Raw genomic sequence first — 21,211 nt, forward strand, 5'->3', positions numbered from 1 at the left:
TGGCTGGTGATTTATTTTCATTTCATACTTAATTACCATAAACCTTTCTCAGGGTTTAATTACTGAGTGTTTTATTATTTCAAAATCACTTTTAAATGAAATAATTTTCAAACTAGAGGTCCAGCACTGATGTAATTTTCACAATTGTCCACTAGGTGGCAATCTTTCATCTCCGTAGACTTAAGGCACACACTTCCAATCCCAATTTAACCTCAAATATATTTCAGACATCTACTTTAGTTATGGGACCGCAGTCATCATAAAAACAGACATAAAAGAGTATAAAGAAATAGAATAGTGCTGTCATTCACACGTCATTTTTCCTCGTGTTTCTTGTCTCCTCCTGCTGAAAGGCAGCCAGAGAGTCACATGGCCTTTTGTATGACGACCAGCGCGCATTTCATTGGCTGATTTGCTTGAAAAAGCATCCGTCGTCAAGGCAACCAAGAGCCGCAGTCCCACTTCACTTGTCTGGTGAGGCCTTGACAAAGTCACACAGATCCTTTTTTACCTTCTGCTTTTTGATTCACTCTCTCCTCTCCTGTGCAACTCAAGAGTTTATAAGAGGTAAGTCAATAGATGAGATGTAGCATGTAATGTGCTGTTTAACCATAGAAGTATATTTCTTGTAATGATGAAAGCTGCAGACAGATCACATACGATGAGGGGTCCTGAAAGATAATGCATGACATTTTATAATTATTTTACATATTGCATCAAGTGGGTTATTTTCATTGCTTGTCATTGATCAGCAAACAAAGTATGCCATTAAAGAATATAAAATAGTTTACTTGAATAATGGTGACTGAGTTGCCACAATTCTTTAGGCTTTTGGATTGTTAAATGACATTGTGCTTTGAGCAAATAGTCTCCATTTGTTTCAGTCTGGCGTTCATCACTTTCAGACTTTATTCATGCTATCCATGTCTAACAAGTGCAAGATGTTCCATTGTAGATAATGGAGTCTGTAGCCTCATGAGTGATGTGAGCCTCTTCCCCTCTCTGTCATGTAAATTAAGAGCAAACACAGACTCATCAAGGTGGCCATGATGATAGTGGAAGCATGAAATAAAGGCACATGTATTTCTGCTTGCCAACTTTAATATCACCTCTAGAGATGCAACAAGTTGCCGTCATTGGCACTGGAAAGTTTGCTTGTGTAGCAGTAATAATTTGTATTTAAAGGATTTCTGTAAGAAATGTTGTTATATGCACAAATATTGTCCCAAGAGCCCATGCAGGATATCATTGTATTGATTTTTAACTGAGTATGTTAACTAGATGCTGTTCAGTGCTTGTTTTACCTGCTTTGTCTAGGGAGTTTCGGATTATGTTGCGGGTACAGTAGCCGCTTTTTATGTGTTAATGTGGCAGTTTAAAGGGATAGTTCACCCAAAAATAAAAATGCTGTCATTAATGACTCACCCTCATGTCGTTCCAAACCAGTAAGACCTTTGTTCATCTTCGGAACATAATTTAAAAACATAATTTAGGCCCTACCTCTTTATTTACAAAATTTTAATCTCTGATGCACGTTCACGCAACGCTTTCGCGTCAACAAAACACGCATCTGTCGTGCACTCTCGTGAACACACAAACAAAGCACTCAGATTCAGAATCAATTCGCTTTATTGCTATGGTGAAATTAATCTTTACATTGCCAAAGCATTAATAACATAATTTATAGAAGGGCCTACACACATAATAATAATAATAATAATAATAATAAAGAAAAATAACAATAATAATAATGACAAAAATATGTAGAATAAAATATATCATGGAATACAGATGAGAATAAACGTGGCAATTAAAATGTTTAATCTTATACTATTTATAAAAGTGTCTGTATAGGCATGTAGTGCTGTGTGGAGGTAGTTGTCAGTCACGTCGGTGGTCCTGTCCCGCTGGATGCTCTTTTGTCGAGACTTTACCTCACATTTCTGACAGCCAGGTTTGAGCTTGCTGGGCTTTTTCCTAGCAGGTATGGGAAAATTTTATGAAGCACTCGCGTCGCTTTATAAAATTGGGGTTAAACCACTGGAGTCACATGGGTTACTTTAATGATGTCTTTACCACCTTTCTGAGGCTTGAAAGTGATAGTTGCATAGGCTGTCAATGGAGGGACAGAAAGCTTGCAGATTTCATTAAAAGTATCTTCATTTGTGTTCTGAAGATGAACAAAAGTCTTACGGGTTTGGAACGACATGAGGGCGAGTATTTTCATTTTTGGGTGAACTAACCCTTTAATGGTCATGTAGCGCAACAAGTGTTTAAAATATCGTCTTTTCACTCATGCTTAGGATTATAGATTTGGGGTTTTAACTTTTTCTGCATCAGTTATACTGTTCAAAAGTTTGGGGTCTGTAGAATTTTTTTTTTTTTTAATAATAATACTTTTATTTAGTAAGGATGCATTAAATTGGCCAAAATGGTTTCCACAAAAATATAGCCTATAGCAGCACAGCTGAGTTTTACATTTAGGTGTCCTGATACATTTCAGATTATTAAAAAGATACTACGGGGTTGGGCTTTTTTGACTTGGGCTGGTAAGCAATTGCCTAGCAACCACTCAACACACCTTATCAACCTTACAGCAACATGTTACAAAACACTTAGAAGACCTTAGAAACCAAATAGCAAGACACTGGAAGTATCACTTTAAAATGAAAAGGTGGGGAAATATTCAACATAAGATACAATCCAAAACACCCTAGTAACATTCACATTTTACCAACTACATATACAATGCACAAAAAACAACTTGTATACCTCATAGCAATGGCCTGGTAACTTCCCATACCATCCTATTGTTACAACATTTACAGTTTCTTACAGGTAGGTATCATCTGGTAAATTATAAGGAGGAAGTTATTCAGTTTATAGAGGAAGCCAAATCATTTGATCTTTACAGGAACAAAATGACCACAATTATGTCACATAAATACAATGACAGGCAACAGAAGAAAAAAAATATATATAATAAAGTAATACCAAGTGTACACTACCCGTTTTACAAACCGTGCTAAGACTGGGAGAATGAGAAGAAGGGCAGAGAAATACAGAGAGAGATAATGAGAGCTCTGTTACCTGTGGAGGGGGAGGAGCGTGGGAAGGCTGTGGTATGTGTTAGCATTGGAGAGAGCGGAAAGAGCGAGTCACTTTCAAGAGGCGAAACGAGTAGTGCGCCATTAATCCCGCTCCTATAGATACAGGAAAAACAACACCTGTTGGACTCTTACATCTGCGTTACAGGTTAACTCTTTGATTTTACATTAGACACGTATGACGGTACTTTTTGAAATTTATTCATCATGGTAACCAGGAAGGGGGACACACAGAAGCAAGCTTTCAACTCTAAGGTAAATTTAGCTTTCCCTCTGACCAGCAGGTTTGTCTAGCTAGTCTACAGACTTGACAAAAAAAAATGTGCCAAAATGTACACAGGTGTTACCATCCTGCCTAGAAAGGAAAGTGGTTCATAAAAGGAATAAGTTGCCGAAATTGTTTTTGGATTATGTCATTGATTTTAATCAGTAACAAGGAAATGAAAATAGTTTACAGACAACTGGGACAGAGAATGGGTAAACTTGTTCTGTTTGGAAGCAGTCTGTTGCCTGAAAAACTCAATGAGGTCACCAGGTTTTGTAAAAAAAAAAATGTTTTTATTAATGAAAAGGGGAAAAATGCCTGAGGGTAATTAGTTAGAATGGTTTAGCTCTGTATTGTCCATGGCTATTGCATATAATGTATTTCGCTTGTGTGGATTGTCCAATATGAGTTGTGCTTTTCTCAGTGAAACCTGCTGTGTCAATGCCCTTTGGCTCATTCTGTCATTATGTCACTCTGTAGAGTTTGTATTTGTGATTCAACAAGGATCTGTTTGTTTAACCATCTGGGTATTGTGCTATATCTGATGATATTTCTTCGATGAAGTTCTTCTGTTGATTAACTGTTCCTTGAAAATGTAACATCAAAAAATTACAAAACAAGCCCATAATGTATCTTTTTATGGACTTTTTGAATATTTGAAGTTAATTTCATAAATGAATAAGTAAGATCAATTTGCAAAGTTGCCAATTAGCCATCCAGATTAAAAACAATCAGTTTTTCGACAGGATCTACTGTCATTTACCTTTGCAATATGCTTATTTCATGTGCTCAACAAACAGGGCCACAACTAGTTTTCCTTGATGTTTTGATGAATTTATTAACTCGGAGATCAATTACTTCATTCAACATCTACATGAGTAGATTCTTCTCCACATCCTGTCCTCAAAACATTTAAGGAAATATCTGATTACATTTCCATTTAAATTCTGCTGCATTCCAATCACCTGACAAAATTATGTCACTATATTTGGATATGCAAAGCAAACAGCAAAGTCACATCTACTGCAGTTTGCACACTTTGTGAGGGAAAATGGTTGATTTCATTAAACTGACCAACTGCAGGCGAGACCAGTGCATTCCCGATTGATGCAGTTTCAATTATGGATCTTGAAACAAGTTTGAAAAGCATTAGTGATGAAATCAGTGTGTGAAAAAAAGAAAGAGCAGTCTATCTGATTTATGTTCCTGCAGCTCAAGGCTAAGAATCATGTCGTAAATTTAGAATAGAGGTTGTCTCGCTCTGAGGATGGTTTGAAAGAGAGGACTACTCCCAACCTAAAGTGACTTTGTGGTTATTCTTTGTGGAAATGCCAGTAAATCAGAGGTTTTCAACACAATAAAATAAAAACATAGTCTAATGACTGTGTGTTTTAATGATAACGCTAAAATGAACACACTTTTGGTTTGGAGGTGCTTGAGCAACTTGGCTGTATAAGTCATTTCAACTTAAATTACAATTTATTTACTTATTTTAATTTCATCATGACTTATTGATCATGTCATTTTTTATAATGTGGGACAAATAAGACAAAAAAGGTTGGGAAACATTGAAGTAGATGAGCTGAAATAGATATTGCACATAAGGTTATTTTTACTTTAACCTCTTACTACGGTTTCCTTTTTTTAACCAGAGAGTACTTCTTTGCTACATAAAATTTGTCTGGAATTCTTTAGCAGGAAAAGTGAGGTTGATGCACCTGTAATGCTGCATACCAAAGGTATCGTACATTGTTTGGAGACACTATTTACTTGCAGTCGTCAATGAACTCACATGAGAGGGAGGGAGTACACTCCTTTTGCACACAATGGAGAAGGTTTAGATATGCTGCCTACGTAAGCAGGCCAGTTTCACCCCTTTAACACAAGAAACCTAATGCCTGTGAGACACATCCCTGAGCCTGCTTCTGGCTAGTTCACATAACAAATGGAATTTAGACAGTGTAAACATTTTTCTGGGTTCTCATTGTTCACTGAGTGAGAAAGCCATCAACATACAGTCTCATTTAGTGTAGGTGAACTATCAGATGTATGAAGGTAATATGATGCCATAAAGAATCAAGAATCGCATGCGAAGGGTAAGATTTGTGAAAGTGTACATAAGATTGAAAGCGTAAATAAAAATTTTGTGTGCTAGAGAAGATTTGTAAAGGTGTAAATCACATTTCAAGTGTAAGAAAGAAATATTTGCAGCATTTTACTGTTATTCGTAGTGTAATGCATGTATTGTGAAACTGCAGCTTCATGCTTACGCAAAATAAATATGATCTGTATTCTTCTGACTCATATAGTCAGCCTAATGGTGCACAGCTTATTAAGCAATCATGATTTATTTATTTATGTACCATGTATGTGTGCATTAAAAGTACAATTTCAGCAATGAGAACGATGCTGAGCCAAATGAAGATAAAGATGTGTTCTGACGACTGGCGTGTTTATTGAACCAATCAGATAAGAGTAAATCGAGAGTCAGCGAGAAGCTCATTTGATTGGCTGACCCGCCCTCCTCTTCACGCTTGCAAAACTCAGTGAGTGCCAAAACTGTAAGCGCAGGTAAAAGTCAGAAGCAACTGTACAAATCGAAGTTATTACGGAAACTTTTTGCCTCATGTACACAACAAGTCATTTAGACTTTTGCAACAGTTTATTTTTTTTACACAAAGGTTGATTTCACGCGATCAGTCTGTTTTGCAGTTCCTGACTCTGTTGTTTTCACTTGCAAATTTCTGTTCACAGGCCTCCAATGCTTTTGGCCGTATTTGTGCGAAAAAAACGTTCCAAAAGTGTAAGCGCGGAAAAATGGAAGTCAGAAGAATACAGATCATATTTATCTTGCGTAAGCATGAAGCTGCAGTTTCAAAATACATGCATTACACTTACGAATAACAGTAAAATGCTGCACATATTTTTTTCTTACACTTGAAAGGCGATTTACACCTTTACAATCTTCTCTTGCACACGCAACTTTTATTTACGCTTTCAATCTTATGCACACTTTCAAAAATCTTATGGCATCATATTACCTTCATACAGATGACATTTCTAAAACAGAGAGTTCCCTATTGGTCATTCAGCTGTCAGACATGCAGAGGTCATATGACCACAATATCATCTGTCATAATCAGGCGGAAGAAAGAGCCTGAAACCTGTATTTCTAGTTTGCCATATGTTTCTGGTAGCGTGTGTCCTCCTTGGTGCTCTTCAAAACCCATGTTGACAGGGAAACATGAGAAAAGGGATTTTTCCCAAGCATATTTGAGCTTCACACCTTCAAAGACACCATATACCAACAATTGACGATTCGGACTTACCTGTAGAGGAAACATTGTGAAATTGATGTTAGTAATTTAACTAACTACCAGCTTGTTTTAGTTAGTCTTAAAGATTCAAGTTCACCCAAAAAGTTAATATCTTTCCTCTGACAAACCCAAAAGATGATATTTTGAAGAATATGGGCAACCAAAAAGGCCCAAGGCCCCATCGGCTTCCGTAGTATAAAACTACTATGGAAGTCAATTGGGCCGGCCCATCAACTGTTTGGTTACCGACATTCTTCAGAATATCTTATTTTGTGTTCAGCAGAAGAAAGAAATTCATACAAGTTTGGAACAACTTGAGGGTGAGAAAATGATGACAAAATTTTCATTTTTAGGTGAACTAGGTGAACTTCATTCATGAGTTCGTTGAGCTACTGAATCTTTGATGTTCTGGCTCATGATACTGGTTTAGGGTTTATGGTCTAAAATTTCAGTAATGGAATGTCTAGGCAAAAAGTAGGCAGATTGCATGGGTCTCCACACTTCATGGTGGATTAGTTTAAAAGACACTATAAGAACAACAGAGACCAGGATCTACTGCAGGTCTGCTGACGGAGGTGGACGGTGTGTGATTACACACACATCATCAGATCTGCTACAGACAGCGAGGAAGCTGTACGCAATGTTTGCTGACTTTTTTGTTTTGTTTAATAGGTTTTAAACATACATTGAATATTATGTTATCATTATTTCCTTTTTCTTGTATTTCTTATTCTAGTGAATTAGAGGTCTTGATGCGCTGTTTGATGCATTGTGTGAGACCATTTGCTACTTAACAAAACATGTTCCACTTTACCTGTACAGAGCATTTTTTTTGTAATCTTATTTTTATAATAGCTGTTTTGAATTTATGAGTAAAACAAGATATGTGGGTAATATCATAAAGATTTACACTTTTTGCTTTACAACATATATTACAGATCATACCTCAATTGTGAATTTTGAAAATGTTGTGTTTTTTAATGTTTTATTAACAAAGTTCGGAAGGAGCACGTTTAGATAATCTAATCAGCATGAGAGGAGGCATATATAGAGCCAACTTGACCCAGTTCCACGACTGTTTTCCAGCATCCCTTCTCCGCCCCAACTCCTCACTCTCGATTATTCCTATCCCTCCCAGGGATGGGGGGAGTACTTTAGGTTTGGGCCAAATCCCAAGCCCTCTTCTCCTCGGACAGCACGCCAAAATATGCATATTCTATCTGATTATATGCAAGTGCGAACTAGTGAAAAACTTGTGATTCTAAATAAGAACTACATTTACAACAAGGATGGCAGTTTATATGCGTGATGAATCAGAAAACCTTTATTCTTAGCAGTAATAAAAACAGAATTATACATTATAATTATTGCACCACCCAGCTTTTTATTTGTATTGTAATGACATGGCTGTCACTGGTACAAATTAACACCTCCTTTCAGAAAATTGAATGTTTTCACAACGACACATGCTATGGGGATTTCACACACACAGCTTTGGGCCATTCATAAAGTTCTGGTGGAGAAGTTGTGATTGCTCTGTGCCGTTTACAGTTATAAAGGCTGGTTCAGAATGTGCTTTATAAATTTAAACATACTCTAGATGGACTGTTGCGGTGTCTCTCGCACTTGCTGCTTTTTCAGCGTCTTGCACATGAGCCTCAAGAGGGTCTCGAGACCCTGCCTTTTTATTCATTCATCTGCACTGCGGCTCTGCAGTTGCACACAACCTGATCTCATGAGAAAACTATATTTTACAAAGTGAACCTAACCATCAGTAGGGAAGTTGCGATAGTCTTTTCTTCCCTATTGTGACACATATCCAAGTGAATTGCTTCTTGAACAAGAAAAAAATGTTGGACAGGACTTTATTTGAACTGTCAATTTTGATTTCATGGTTACTGTAAGTAAATCGTACCCAAACATACAAATTAGATTGTACAAATTCATCTGAATTAGCCACCAAATTGCCATGAGAGTTTGTTGGTTGCATTGTTGAGCAGCATTACTTTGGACACTTTTGGAACTAAAGCACTTCTCCTCATGCCGGGAGATAAAGAAAATGTGAGCTGATGTGTGAATGCTATCCAAAAAGAAGTGTGTGAACAGCAGATATGGTCCGGCAGACATTTACCGGAAAAATAAATCTGACAATTTTATGGTAATTTACCAAATTCAATGTGTTAAAGCAGCTATGACTCCTATAAAAACAAAATGTTCAGACATGTTAGCTTAACATTTAATTAAGGTTAAATCTGGGAAGGTCATTTTGCTAAAATAAGTCAATGATTAGGCTACAACAGAGGCGTGACAATCAATTCAAAGGCATGACATCACTTTTACAATATAGCATTATAAAATACAAGCTACGAAACCTGAGCCATGTTCTGTGGAGAGACTGAAAGACAGACTACATTTGTTTTAACTTCATCCTGCATCCTGTATTGCCATTTTGTCAAATGAATGATCTAGTGTGACAGGCAGAAGTGCTGGGACTGTGTGAGTACAGTACACACATTCTTTGAGCATGTGAGCACAGTTTCAAGGTTTACAAGAATGTGAAGGTTGGTTAATGATTGCCTCAGGAGTTGAGCATTATGTGCAGGTTGAGGACATGAGACACATGCTAACTCACCTCACAGAGCAGAGGACAGACATTTTTTAAGAGATCCAATGTCTTAACCTGTTCATTTGGCAGAAGCAAAGGAAACATCTGCGTTTCAAAATAGGATTGAATTTTTTTTCAGATCATACTCTAGGGTATCATTGAAGCACTTTGATCTGTTGCGTCTAAAGGCCTTGAACTCTTAATAAAAATGATTTTATATGACTCATTAATGTGTTGGTTGAAGGGGATTGTTGTCTTGCATTGCTGACATGCCAAAGCAGAAGTTGTTTTAAGATATGCTCTATGAAAAATACACCTGGTTCATTTACAGTCTAGATGAACATTTTACCATGCATGCTTCTAGAGAAATGTGGTGTCAGGTTGAAAGCGTTCATCCTATTCTACCCTTTTTGAACTATGTTATTACAGCTACATGACAAATGCATCTTAACACGCCTCTTTGATGTAGTATTAAACATTATCTAACAGTAACAATGTTTATAATACATTTTGGCATTCATTGGTTTATTCCATGGCATACTTTGCCATTATCTGACTTGTAAAAGCAGCATTTCTCATTATCGAATACAAAAACCTTTAATTGCACAGACTATGTCTCTTGTTATAGTTTTGGTGAGTTTAGTTAGTTTGATCTATTACATTTAACTACAATCGCAATTTTCCTTTCTGAAGGAAAGGAAAAGGAACAGAATCTGGAAAGCTCCCAGTTTAAAGTGTGACCTAGGCTGCTTAGCCACTTCATTTTAAAAACAAAGGAACATTTTTGTTGAATTGTCCTAAAAGTTAAACTGCTTAATAGGTTTGTTCACCCAAAAATTAACATTCTGTCATCATTTAATCACCCATGTTCTTCCAAACAAATAAGCCTTGTTCATCTTCAAAACACAAATTAAGATATTTTTTTTATGAAACCAGAGAGATTTCTATCCCTAATAGGCCATGTAACCAAAACTTTGACACTTCAAAATGTAAGACATTGTAAAAGTAATCCATATGAATTGAGGGGTTTAATCCAAACCTTCTGAAGAGGACACAATTACTTTATAGGATGGTGTTTCATTTACTAGGCTTTTATTCACACATAACAACATAAACACTCATTCATAAAGTACTTTCCCTTTAACACAGTATGTGCCAAATCACTTAAAAGGTAAAGCTGACTCCTGATATCAAGAATATTAAAGGGCAGTTCACATCCAAACCCATTTCTCTACTGTACATTCTCCCTTGATTAATATGCATTTTAACAACACAGAAATCAGTGCCTGGTGGTTCATATCTGAATTTACATTACCGTCTGAACATAAAAAATCAATTTTTCATATATATTTTTTAAACTTTACAAACAATAAATAAATTATGCCTTTGATTGTTTCTAAAGAGCTGTTTTAGAGCAACTTTTGATGTTTTTTAAGTGCAGTTATTCTCTAGTATTGTAAGTAATTGTTCTTCACAATCTGTTCAGCAGAGCATTGTGATGTAGAGACGCTCCTTTGACTCCCTCACAGTCATGGAGCTGAAAGTATGGGTGGATGGCATTCCACGTGTCGTTTGTGGCCTATCAGAAGATACATCTTGTCAGGATGTAGTCATTGCTCTTGCCCAGGCTATAGGTAAGTTATTAAATATCTCTCTCTTTCTCCATTTTTTTTTTCTCGTTGAGCAGCTAATGCATTTACATTTGAACTTTTTTCAGGGCAAACAGGTCGGTATGTTCTCATCCAGAAACTACGGGATAAAGAACGGCAGCTTGTGGCCAATGAACGCCCATTGGAGTCCCTGGCTAAACTGGGTCAGTTGGGCAATGAAGTGCAATTCATCCTACGGCGCACCGGTCCCACAAGCAGTGAAGCCTCAGACCAAAGTCGAGCCCCGCAATTACCCAGACACCCAGATCCAGTGCCCCTCAAACACAAGGAGCCAAAAAAAGCTCTTACTTTCAATCTCGGGCCCTCCACGTCACCCCGAACTCGTGCAAAACAGGTTGAAAAAACACCCAGAGACTCCCAAGCGCGAGGGGTGTCCCCATCGCCACCCTTGTCTCTTTCCCAAGCTGGTCCATCCAAAGACACACTCTATCAGCAGATTCTACGACAACAGGGGCAGTTACAGTCTCTGCAGGTACAGCTGGAGACTCTAGAGAGGGAGGCGGCCGTTCGGGAGCAGTCTCCTCCTCCCACCCTTTCCCCTGACCTCTTTGAGGAAATGGACCACCTACAGCGTCTTTTTAGGCGGAACGAGGATGAGCTGGCTCATACGCCGTACTGGGAAAATGAATTTCAGTCTGAAGTTCAAATAGAAAAGGACATGCTACGGAAAAGAAATGAACTCCATTTATCCCTAGACAAACACAGTCAAAGGCTGCATGACACAGACAGCCAATCTGAGCTGCTAGAGCGAGATATTCAGCTGCTTATTGAAAGCAAGAGAAACGGTATGCTTCAAGCCAGACCCTGTGTTGAAGAATCTGTACTCATAGTGAAAGAACAACTGGACAACCATCAGCGTCAGGGGGCTGAACTGCAGGCATCAGTTGAAGAGACAGAAAAGGTGTTAAGGCTGGCAGATGAACAACTGCAGGTGTGCATTTCTGTTTTAATCACCCATAATGCTACACACTTGTCATATGATTTGTTCCACTAGAGGCTACGTTTCTAATACTCATTTATTTATTTATTTTCATGTGTAAAACACTTAAAAATGCATCCAAATATGCATACTTGTGAAAAACAGTGCGGGAAAAGAGTAGTATGTCCAAAGACAAAAGATGTGTTCCAATTCATGTACTTATGCACTATTCTATACCATTTTGTAGTATAAATAGTGCGATTAGTGGGTTCAGACTGAAAATACCAAAAAGTAAAAGTGCACTTCTAATACTCAGATGATGCACCGATTTATGTCACAGCTTTAATCACATAGCGAAGAGGGAGGGGCTATCAGACTAATAACCTTGTAAAATTCATACACTATACGATTGAGTACATAGTGCGTAGTGTATATTGCACCAACTATAGAATTTGAAAAACAGTAGTTAAAATCTACCCGGATGACTTACTACTTCCGCAGAGATTCTGGAGTGTGCATTCGATGGACACTTTACTATCCCATGAAGCCACGGGTGAGGAGCTGTGAATGTGAGTGTAGCTATTCAATTGATGCCGTAGGTCACATGACAAAGCCAACATAGCAGATATATAGTATGCCCGGATTACATTCATACTGCACACATTTATTCTACATAGAACATACGTTTTTAACAGTTTACAGTTACAGAAGTAACCGTTTTTCATTAAATGTAGTACCTTCTCAGACAGTATGCAAATACTGGTATACTTGATCCTGATTGTCTTATATTCTGTAACACTGTAAAGACCTTAATCAGGGTAGTGCCATATTTAAGTTTTGACAAGAATGAGAACGAAGCTGTGAGGGATAGAAGTAAAGTGCGTTCAGTGGATTTTACTGTTGTTTAACCCGATTGTTCACATGACAAAACATCTTTCCAAAAAAAACTTTCAGTAGACAAAAACTCTTTAAAACATTATTGATAGTTATGAGTAGTGAAAATGACTTGATCTAGGAACTTTATGCAGTGCTTGCCATTGTAAAGACTGTAAGTCTAACCCTCACAGCCTCATTTTCATCCGTGTTAAATTCAATATGGCGTCTAATCTGACTACGGTCTATATTTGCCCGCTCACAGGCACAACACTCATGTCTCTCGTATCACACCTGACTCGGCCTCTCTTGTTTCATCTCATTTATTGATTGTAGTGAAAATGACATCAGTGGACCAAAGTGTTAATATTACTGTAATGTTCTGTTGCTAGCCTGATTATTTTGTACATTTTTATTAGTGGAAGCTTTTTAAGATTATGTACAGGTAGGATTATAAAGTAATTTCAAATCAACATTTCATGTTCACGTATATGGGGGACCTAAACACCCTGTCGGGGTTTAGTTAACGGTAATGACTTGCTGACTGTACAGTATCCCGTACATAAAACCTCTTTGTACTAGTTGTTGCCTCACAGCGGAACATTAAATGCGGACACACAAAAGCATGTTGTGTGTTCTCATCATGACTAACTGAACCTCAGGCCTGCATACACACTACTTAATATGTTGTCTCACTCCCTTCTGCAAGGGCAGTGCTATATTAATTCGTCCTACAACAGGTTGTTGTTATTACCAACAATACTAGTCACACCTTGGATGGTTGAAATAAAAAAAGCGAGATTGTGGCTTCATCTAACAATTATTTCTGATCGTTGTAAGGAATGAAAAATGACATTTCAATCACAATGCTTGGCCATTAGACCTCATTGTAGAAGTTAAGTCTGTGTGGGCCTTTCATTTCAAGAAAAGAGAACTATGTGTGATAAAGGATCATTGATGTTTGAAAGTCACTGCTTCAACTTTTTCCCTCCAACCCAACACTAAACCCTCTCTTATGTTCCCCGTAGGCTAAAACCAAGGAAATGGATGATCTGAACAAGGAGCTACGCCAGTGTAACCTGCAGCAATTTATCCTGCAAACAGGAGTCACTCCAGCACAATCCAATCAGCAAACCGAAGAGATCGATTTTGCTCTCCTCAAGCCTGATGGACAGAGTGATGAAGGTGTGTAAAATTACAAGTCTTTTCTGCTATACATGGTAATATGTTAATATGTCTTCCAAATGAATCTGGTGGTTTCAGCAGAAAACTATACATAAGCAAATAACTGACACTGTGTTTATGACAGATTCAAATTCCTCCATCTTGGAGTTTAACCCTCGCACCACTGCCAAGCAAATCCTAGGGAACCCACGCAGCCTCCAGAATCCGCTTGTCTCCAGCCTTCATCCTGAGGGTGTGTATGTGTGACACACAGCTTGCACACCGCTGCCCTCTGCTGGCCTAAGTCTTCTGCTTGTCCACCTCTTCCTGCTTCTCAGAACGCACACTCCTTTCACTGCACAACTCCTCTTCTCTCTGGTGGCTCTGTGTATTGTCAAACGCACTGTAATGGGCATTTTCTGATTAGACAATTCAAGTGTACGGCCAAAAAGACATTTATATTTTTAATTATGTTATTTTTTGAGCAAGAACACAAAAACTGCATGTTCACTTTGTCTTCTGTGGTTTCCTATAATCAGATAGCAAGCCTCTTTCTTGCTGCGTCAAGCTACTTCTACAAAAAAATGGTCACTTTCTCATTTTGCTGAAACCTGCATTGCCTTGGGGTTCTTTCATGTAGGCTCACATGAATCATGAGCTACCAGTGTGCTTTGCTCCGTGTTTCCTGCCTGGCACAAGTGTGTTATGTAGAAAGAAATCAAGTAGTTATTTATTTCACATCTTTCTATGGAACTGCCTCCACTGGATGCTGCAACAGACTCAAGGTCTGACTGTAAATGGAGCATTTTGATGTTTGATTTTGAGGTTTTATGCTGCTGCTTTTGTCTTTTTCTTTGTTTACATTTTCCACACCCTTCTTTCTTTATGTAATCTTCCCTGTATCTGCGCTATGAAACATTATCTTCACCAGTTGTATTTAAAAACATATTTTCCAATCATCCTCCATGAAGCCCAGAACCTCATTCCATTTTGTGTGTGTGTGTGTGTGTGTGTTGCAGTCCTGTCATCAAGAGAGACATCATGGCGATAAAGTCTGGACTACAACCCCAAGGAATTATTCACTTTTCACTTTATATTATTTTCTTTATTTGTCTGAATATGTTAATTACCTTTACTTTTGTATGATACTCTGTGAAATGCAACCTAATAAGTCTATGTAAATACAGTGCTGTCTTTGTAATTATTAAACAGATTAAGATTTTTGAATGTATTTTAACAATCTTCATATATTTCATTAACTAAAAACATACCAAAATAAAAAGAAATCATTACAAGTTTTTAGGTTTATTGATTTCCCACTCTATAATTATAGATCTGCTACACACTCTGCTGCAAAACAAGTACGGACTTGCTACCGCCAATTTCATTACAGAGTGCTTATGTGAGCATGTAAAATATGCTGCTGCGTGAATAGACGTACATAAATGAAGTTTGGCTAACTAAAGGGAAGATTTCAGACAGGGCCTGTGACATTGTTGCATGTGCCATATTACACAACATTGCCAAAAAAAAAACCACACACAAAAAAAAAACACTTTTCATTAAATGTTTAATAAAAGACAAATATGCTTAGTTCCTTGAGTTTTATTTCAATTGTTCTTTGTAAAGAAAAGCCAGTGGTCAAGCGCCTGCAACAAGAGATATTAGACACATGCCTCATGCAACAAATAAAAAGGAAAAGTTGGCTATACACTGGCCACCTGTAGGCCTATGTCTCCTCTGTCTGTGCAGACTCTTATAGGCCTTTCTGTAGATGTGGAATCCTGCAACTTATATTGCAGCCATAAAGCATACAAGTATAAATTAAGTAAAGTTATTTATGCACTTGCAGGCTATAGTTCCTCCATATGACAGTTATCTGAGAGGGTTTATTCACTGTCCAGTACAATGGAAACAAATGGACATTACAAAGTCTTATACTTTCTTTCCTTTGGAAAGTCAGAAAATGTCCACTTACTGCACATATTTCAGCCACCACTTTCTTGGGAACAGATACAAGTGTTGGTGTATTATGTAAAAGTGCACAAAAGAGGAAAACACAATGTCATTACAATGAACTACACTGGGGAAAAAACTCATGGCAAAATATTTTTACATTAACACAAGTTTATCAGTTTTCACTTTCACAAGTCAAAGCAATTCATCATTACTCAAGATTTAACAGTTGAAATGACTATACGGCCTTAATTTAATGCAGCAAAAAAATATTTTACAGTGTAGGCTACTAAGATCTTTTCTATTTTTTTCTCAGCCTTTTTCTTGGTTGCTTTTAGAACACCATTTATTTAACAGTGCCTTTTATAAAAGAGACTATAATATAACTAAAAATTACCATTATGTAGAATATTTTTGTACTTCACTTTTATTTGTTCCCTTGTTCTAGTGTGGTGACTGACATTACAATGCATAAAGTAATTATGCAATTATTAAAATACAAAAATATAGGCTAATAAGTGATAAAAACATCTATGGCCACTTCTAACGAATTTAAATTGTCTGCTACTTTTTGCCAGCCCTCTCTCCTGGCTTTTGCAGACTTTGAGGTGTTCCCTGGCGTTTTGATTAAACATTAAAATTCCGAATAAACTTCGACTATTAGCTCTTGCTCTGCTGAGGAGAAAAACTGAGCGCGCTCTTTGGCCACGCTGAACAGCCAATAGCAGCGTTGCTGATCAATGTTTCTACTATCGATACATATCCCCTTTTAACCAGCGCATGAACGCGCAATTATCTCAGATAACTCAATCCAGCGATACTAATCATATCTGGCAAGTGTGTTCGAAGAACCGAGTTAGCCAGATCATGATTCGCACGATGATATCATCTTGGATGTGTCATTTGATCTCGGATGTAATTAGCAACGTACGAAGAACGGGCCCCTGTTCTGAAGATGAATCAACACAATCATCAACATAAGAGTGGGTGACATGTTCACAAAATAATCACAAAATAAAATGCTTATTGGTTACTGATATATATCTACTGATATACGGTTGCAGTTTTACTTGGTTTATTTAGATTATGCTATAAGAATTCTGCTGAGATTTAAACTTGAGACCAATTTGATCACTCAAATTTAAAAAAAAGAATTTCTTTTGTGTTAGGAAAACACTTCTCATGTCTGATCAGGATTGTTTGCCTACAGGCGATATTAAGGGGAGGAGCATTCGATTTGACAAAAATTCTACAGAATGAGTAATTCATATTTTGGACCGTTTCCTCTGAGAAAGACTACATTTGAAATGTATATGTCTGTTATGTTACGTTTTTCATCATTTTGGAGGACACAAGCATGTACATGGCATAGAATATGGAATATATTTGCCATTTTTATCCTATTGTTTGTCATATTTGTTTGCTTTGTCAATGTTTTTGTAGGCTGTAAGGACCTTTGAAATAACTGAAATAATTTGGTGAAGTAATATGGAACTGTAATGTGGTCAACAGACCTAGAACTGTGTGTTTACTGGAAAATAATTGCATAGCTTAGAACATTTGTCAAACATTCAGAAGCATGACCCCCTGCTATAACTTGTTTTTCATGAAAGCAAAACTAATTCAACTAATTCAAGAATCAGTTGGCAAAACATAAATGGAACTAGTAGGCCTATATGGAAACCCACTTGATCAACACGAGAAAACTCACATTTTCATCACTTAATATGCTGCAGTTGAATCTATTGAGCAAGGTCATTTTTCCATATAGCCTACATTGTGCAGAGATGATAGTGACCACACACGCTATTGTACAGGATGTCTCTGGATTCAGTACTACTGCTACTCTAATTAATATACCAAATATGTTTATCGTATTGTTTTACATTGTATCTCTTTATTTTTGTATCTATTGTTAAAGACAAACTAATATATATCTTTAAATTTATAGCATGTGCACAAAAACCTTTTGAAACTTCACTAACTCATTGCTTGTAACATTCACTTAGCATTTCTTGCCGACTATAGAGGAAAAAGAAACATTAGGGGAGACTTTTTGAATTTGTGTTAAACCACATGGGGTTCAAAGTATTGTTTTTTTTCTACATTAATTTCACACATCTAGTACAATTATGTGGTCTTGTGAATGGAAGTGAAATGTGACAACATGCCCCATACGTGTTATGGTGGTCCTTATCAAGTCCAAATTTTTTTTTTTTTTTGCAAAATGTTAGTGTCTTAACCTCTTAAACTGTTCCTTTTAACTTCAAAATTAGAAATATGCAAAAATGTTGACAAAAAAAAAAATAGATATTTAGAGGTAGCTCAATCATGTGGAAGATTGCCTATGTTAAGCTGTGCGGCGTTACTGTGATATGCAAGTAATATTAAAAGTTGCTGCAAATTAACTACATTTCATTGAAATCAGAGCAACACTGACATGACAACAATGACAACAATCTCAAAAAAAGCAAACTGCAATTGTTCTTCAGAGTGTGTGAGAGAGCCATTGTATTCTTGAATCAGAGCCACTCCTCTTTCGGCGTGATCATTGACTACTTTCGTTGCATGTATGGTTGCCTGTGCCTCCTGATAATCTGCTTGATTCGGCCAAAGTTCCGGGTCAATTTCATGGAACGTAATGTAATTTTTTAAACCAAAAAATGTGCTCTAAACCCAAACAATAACCAAGGTGATCATCAATAGAAATATGTATTGATTCCACCAGGAAAGGTAAATCTGCTAAACCGGGTCATGGATGGATTAATTTGGATTTAGTTTCTACAATAAGTAAACTGAGATATGTATCTAAAATACATATTTAGGAATATATGGTGCATTAGATGCTTTTATGGAGATTTTTTTGGAATTTTACTAGCCAGGTACAATACCAATTCAAATGATCTGTTTTTACGAAAATCATCAAAATCTCAGAAAGTTTAAAGCTATTGAGCTACCAGTAATTATTATGTTACTGCCATAAAAATTGGCATGCTGTATTTTCTTATATAAAGGGACAATTTGAAGGGTTAAGAGCATGACAATTGGAGACTTTAAAAATAAGGACCACCCTAATACATGTGGCACTTCATAACGTGAGGATCACGTTGTAACATATGGCGACGAATTTTAAAATTAATTAAACTATATTCTATTTATAAGGTAAAACTTTTACATTTTTAGGCATTAACTAATTCAAATCCCAAATGCCAAAATGTTTTCTTTGTTCACCAAGTAATTTACTGGTCAGGCATTATTGTTAACTCACAAGACAGTAATGAGAAAATGACAATTTGATGGATAATTTAAATATATTCTTCAATCACATTTTGGTAATGTATTCATTCCGCCATCACATCTGGGCAGGAAACACTGCTTGGGTAGTTTCAAGATATACAAATAATTAATAATACAATAATAATTTAATTGTTCATATGTGTTTATTCTTGTTAGAAGATTTTTTTTTACTGATTATGAACACAAATTAATCACAACAAACCAAATTAATTGTAATTGTATTAATTATACCATTGAAGAAAACAAGCTGATACCATGGTATTTTAGGCCTACAATTCTAACATAATTTTTCATGAAAAATCAAGATTGTATTTATTTATTTTTTGAAAGTAAGGTAAGCAGCTTCTTGCAATACTCTCCTAAATGCGTAATAAAACCTAAGTGCAAACATTACCACTTTAATGACCGTCCTTTATTTTTCAGTGCATTTGTTTTACAATATATGGCTATTACTGTCATGGGATTAATATTATAACTATTATTATGTAGTAGTGTAATGTAGACAGACACAACTAAAAGAGGTTTGAATTTTTCTTTGTACACTGAATATGAGTTGGCACTTTTAATTTTGAACTCTCAAAGTGCACCAGATTGATGAATTTAACATTAAAATGCACAAAATTTTCTTACGGGGGGCATGCCCCCCAACCCCCCTAGAAGGCCTGAGGTCCACTCACCACAGATTTACCAAAATCCTGTGAGAAATACTGGTATTGCTATGTCAATGCAATTTATAACTTGTTTTTTGGATGAATCACTGTGGAGTATAGTTCAGTTGTATTAATAAAAGACAATTTTGCACTTATTTCATCTATTAACTCTCACTCATTCCTGCTCGCTCAGTAGTTTGGGGGTGGGGGGTGTTCAGGGACCTGGATATTGGATAGGGGGCGCTGGCCCAAAAAAGGTTGAGAACCACTGGTTTAAACGACCGTAATGTATTGTTGTCTTTTAAAATGTTTGATTTTAAAACACTGATATCATGTTTTTATGTGTAAATTATGTGTGAGTAGGCTATTCCCAAACTCTCTGACAGTGTGATGGGTTATTTGATTGTTGTCATATTTATATATATATACAGTGCAATGCATAAGTGAATACACCCATGCTAAAGTTGACTAAAAAGAGGAATAAAAAATCATATTTTGGAAATTGAACTTAATGCCTTAATTTAAAAAATTAGGAAAAATCCAACCTTTAAGGACACCAATTTTCTTTGTGAATGAATAATGTATCGTAAATAAATAAATGTTCTTCCTTAAAATACATGGTGCATAAGTGAGTACACCCCTATGTTAAATTCCCATAGAGGCAGGCAGATTTTTATTTTTAAGTATTTTTTTTAATTTTTTTTTAGGATACTATGCATCCTGATAAAGTTCCCTTGGCCTTTGGAATTAAAATAGCCCCACATCATCACATAGCCTTCACCATACCTAGAGATTGGCATGGGGTACTTTCCATAAGATCATCTCTCAATGCAAATCAAACTAGCTTTTAGGCTAACTGAAATAAAATCATGCCAATCTCTAGGTATGGTGAAGGCTATGTGATGATGTGGGGCTATTTTAATTCCAAAGGCCAAGGGAACTTTATCAGGATGCATAGTATCCTAAATTATTATTTTTTTTAAATACTTAAAAATAAAAATCTGCCTGCCTCTATGGGAATTTAACATAGGGGTGTACTCACTTATGCACCATGTATTTTAAGGAAGAACATTTATTTATTTACGATACATTATTCATTCACAAAGAAAATTGGTGTCTTTAAAGGTTGGATTTTTCCTAATTTTTTAAATTAAGGCATTAAGTTCAATTTCCAAAATATGATTTTTTATTCCTCTTTTTAGTCAACTTTAGCATGGGTGTATTCACTTATGCATTGCACTGTATATATATATATATATATATATATATATATATATATATGTGTGTGTGTGTGTGTGTGTGTGTGTGTGTGTGTGTGTGTGTGTGTGTGTGTGTGTGTGTGTATGTATGTATGTATGTATGTATGTATGTATATATATATAGCCTAT

The 21,211-nt window shown here is 36.4% G+C and overlaps 1 protein-coding gene across 3 annotated transcripts; it reads left to right on the top strand.

Moving 5' to 3' along the window:
• The first annotated feature begins 486 nt into the window (after nucleotides 1-486).
• Nucleotides 487-15,597, top strand: rassf7b (Ras association domain family member 7b). 3 transcript variants are annotated; one of them, XM_084108925.1, is made up of 6 exons: nucleotides 487-567; nucleotides 10,784-10,928; nucleotides 11,012-11,895; nucleotides 13,785-13,941; nucleotides 14,066-14,173; nucleotides 14,940-15,597. In XM_084108925.1, the coding sequence occupies exons 2-6, from the start codon at nucleotides 10,826-10,828 to the stop codon at nucleotides 14,969-14,971; spliced, it is 1,284 nt and encodes a 427-aa protein (XP_083965051.1). In that variant the 5' UTR covers nucleotides 487-567; nucleotides 10,784-10,825; the 3' UTR covers nucleotides 14,972-15,597. The 3 variants fall into 3 exon arrangements, with proteins under 3 accessions (XP_083965051.1, XP_083965050.1, XP_083965049.1); XM_084108924.1 differs by lacking the exon at nucleotides 487-567 and adding an exon at nucleotides 3,141-3,362 and having other exon boundaries at nucleotides 10,781-10,928; XM_084108923.1 differs by lacking the exon at nucleotides 487-567 and adding an exon at nucleotides 3,156-3,362.
• The last annotated feature ends 5,614 nt before the right edge of the window (nucleotides 15,598-21,211 follow it).

Source organism: Abramis brama (assembly GCF_963993115.1).
Source record: "Abramis brama genome assembly, chromosome: 3".
Taxonomy (NCBI): domain Eukaryota; kingdom Metazoa; phylum Chordata; class Actinopteri; order Cypriniformes; family Leuciscidae; genus Abramis; species Abramis brama.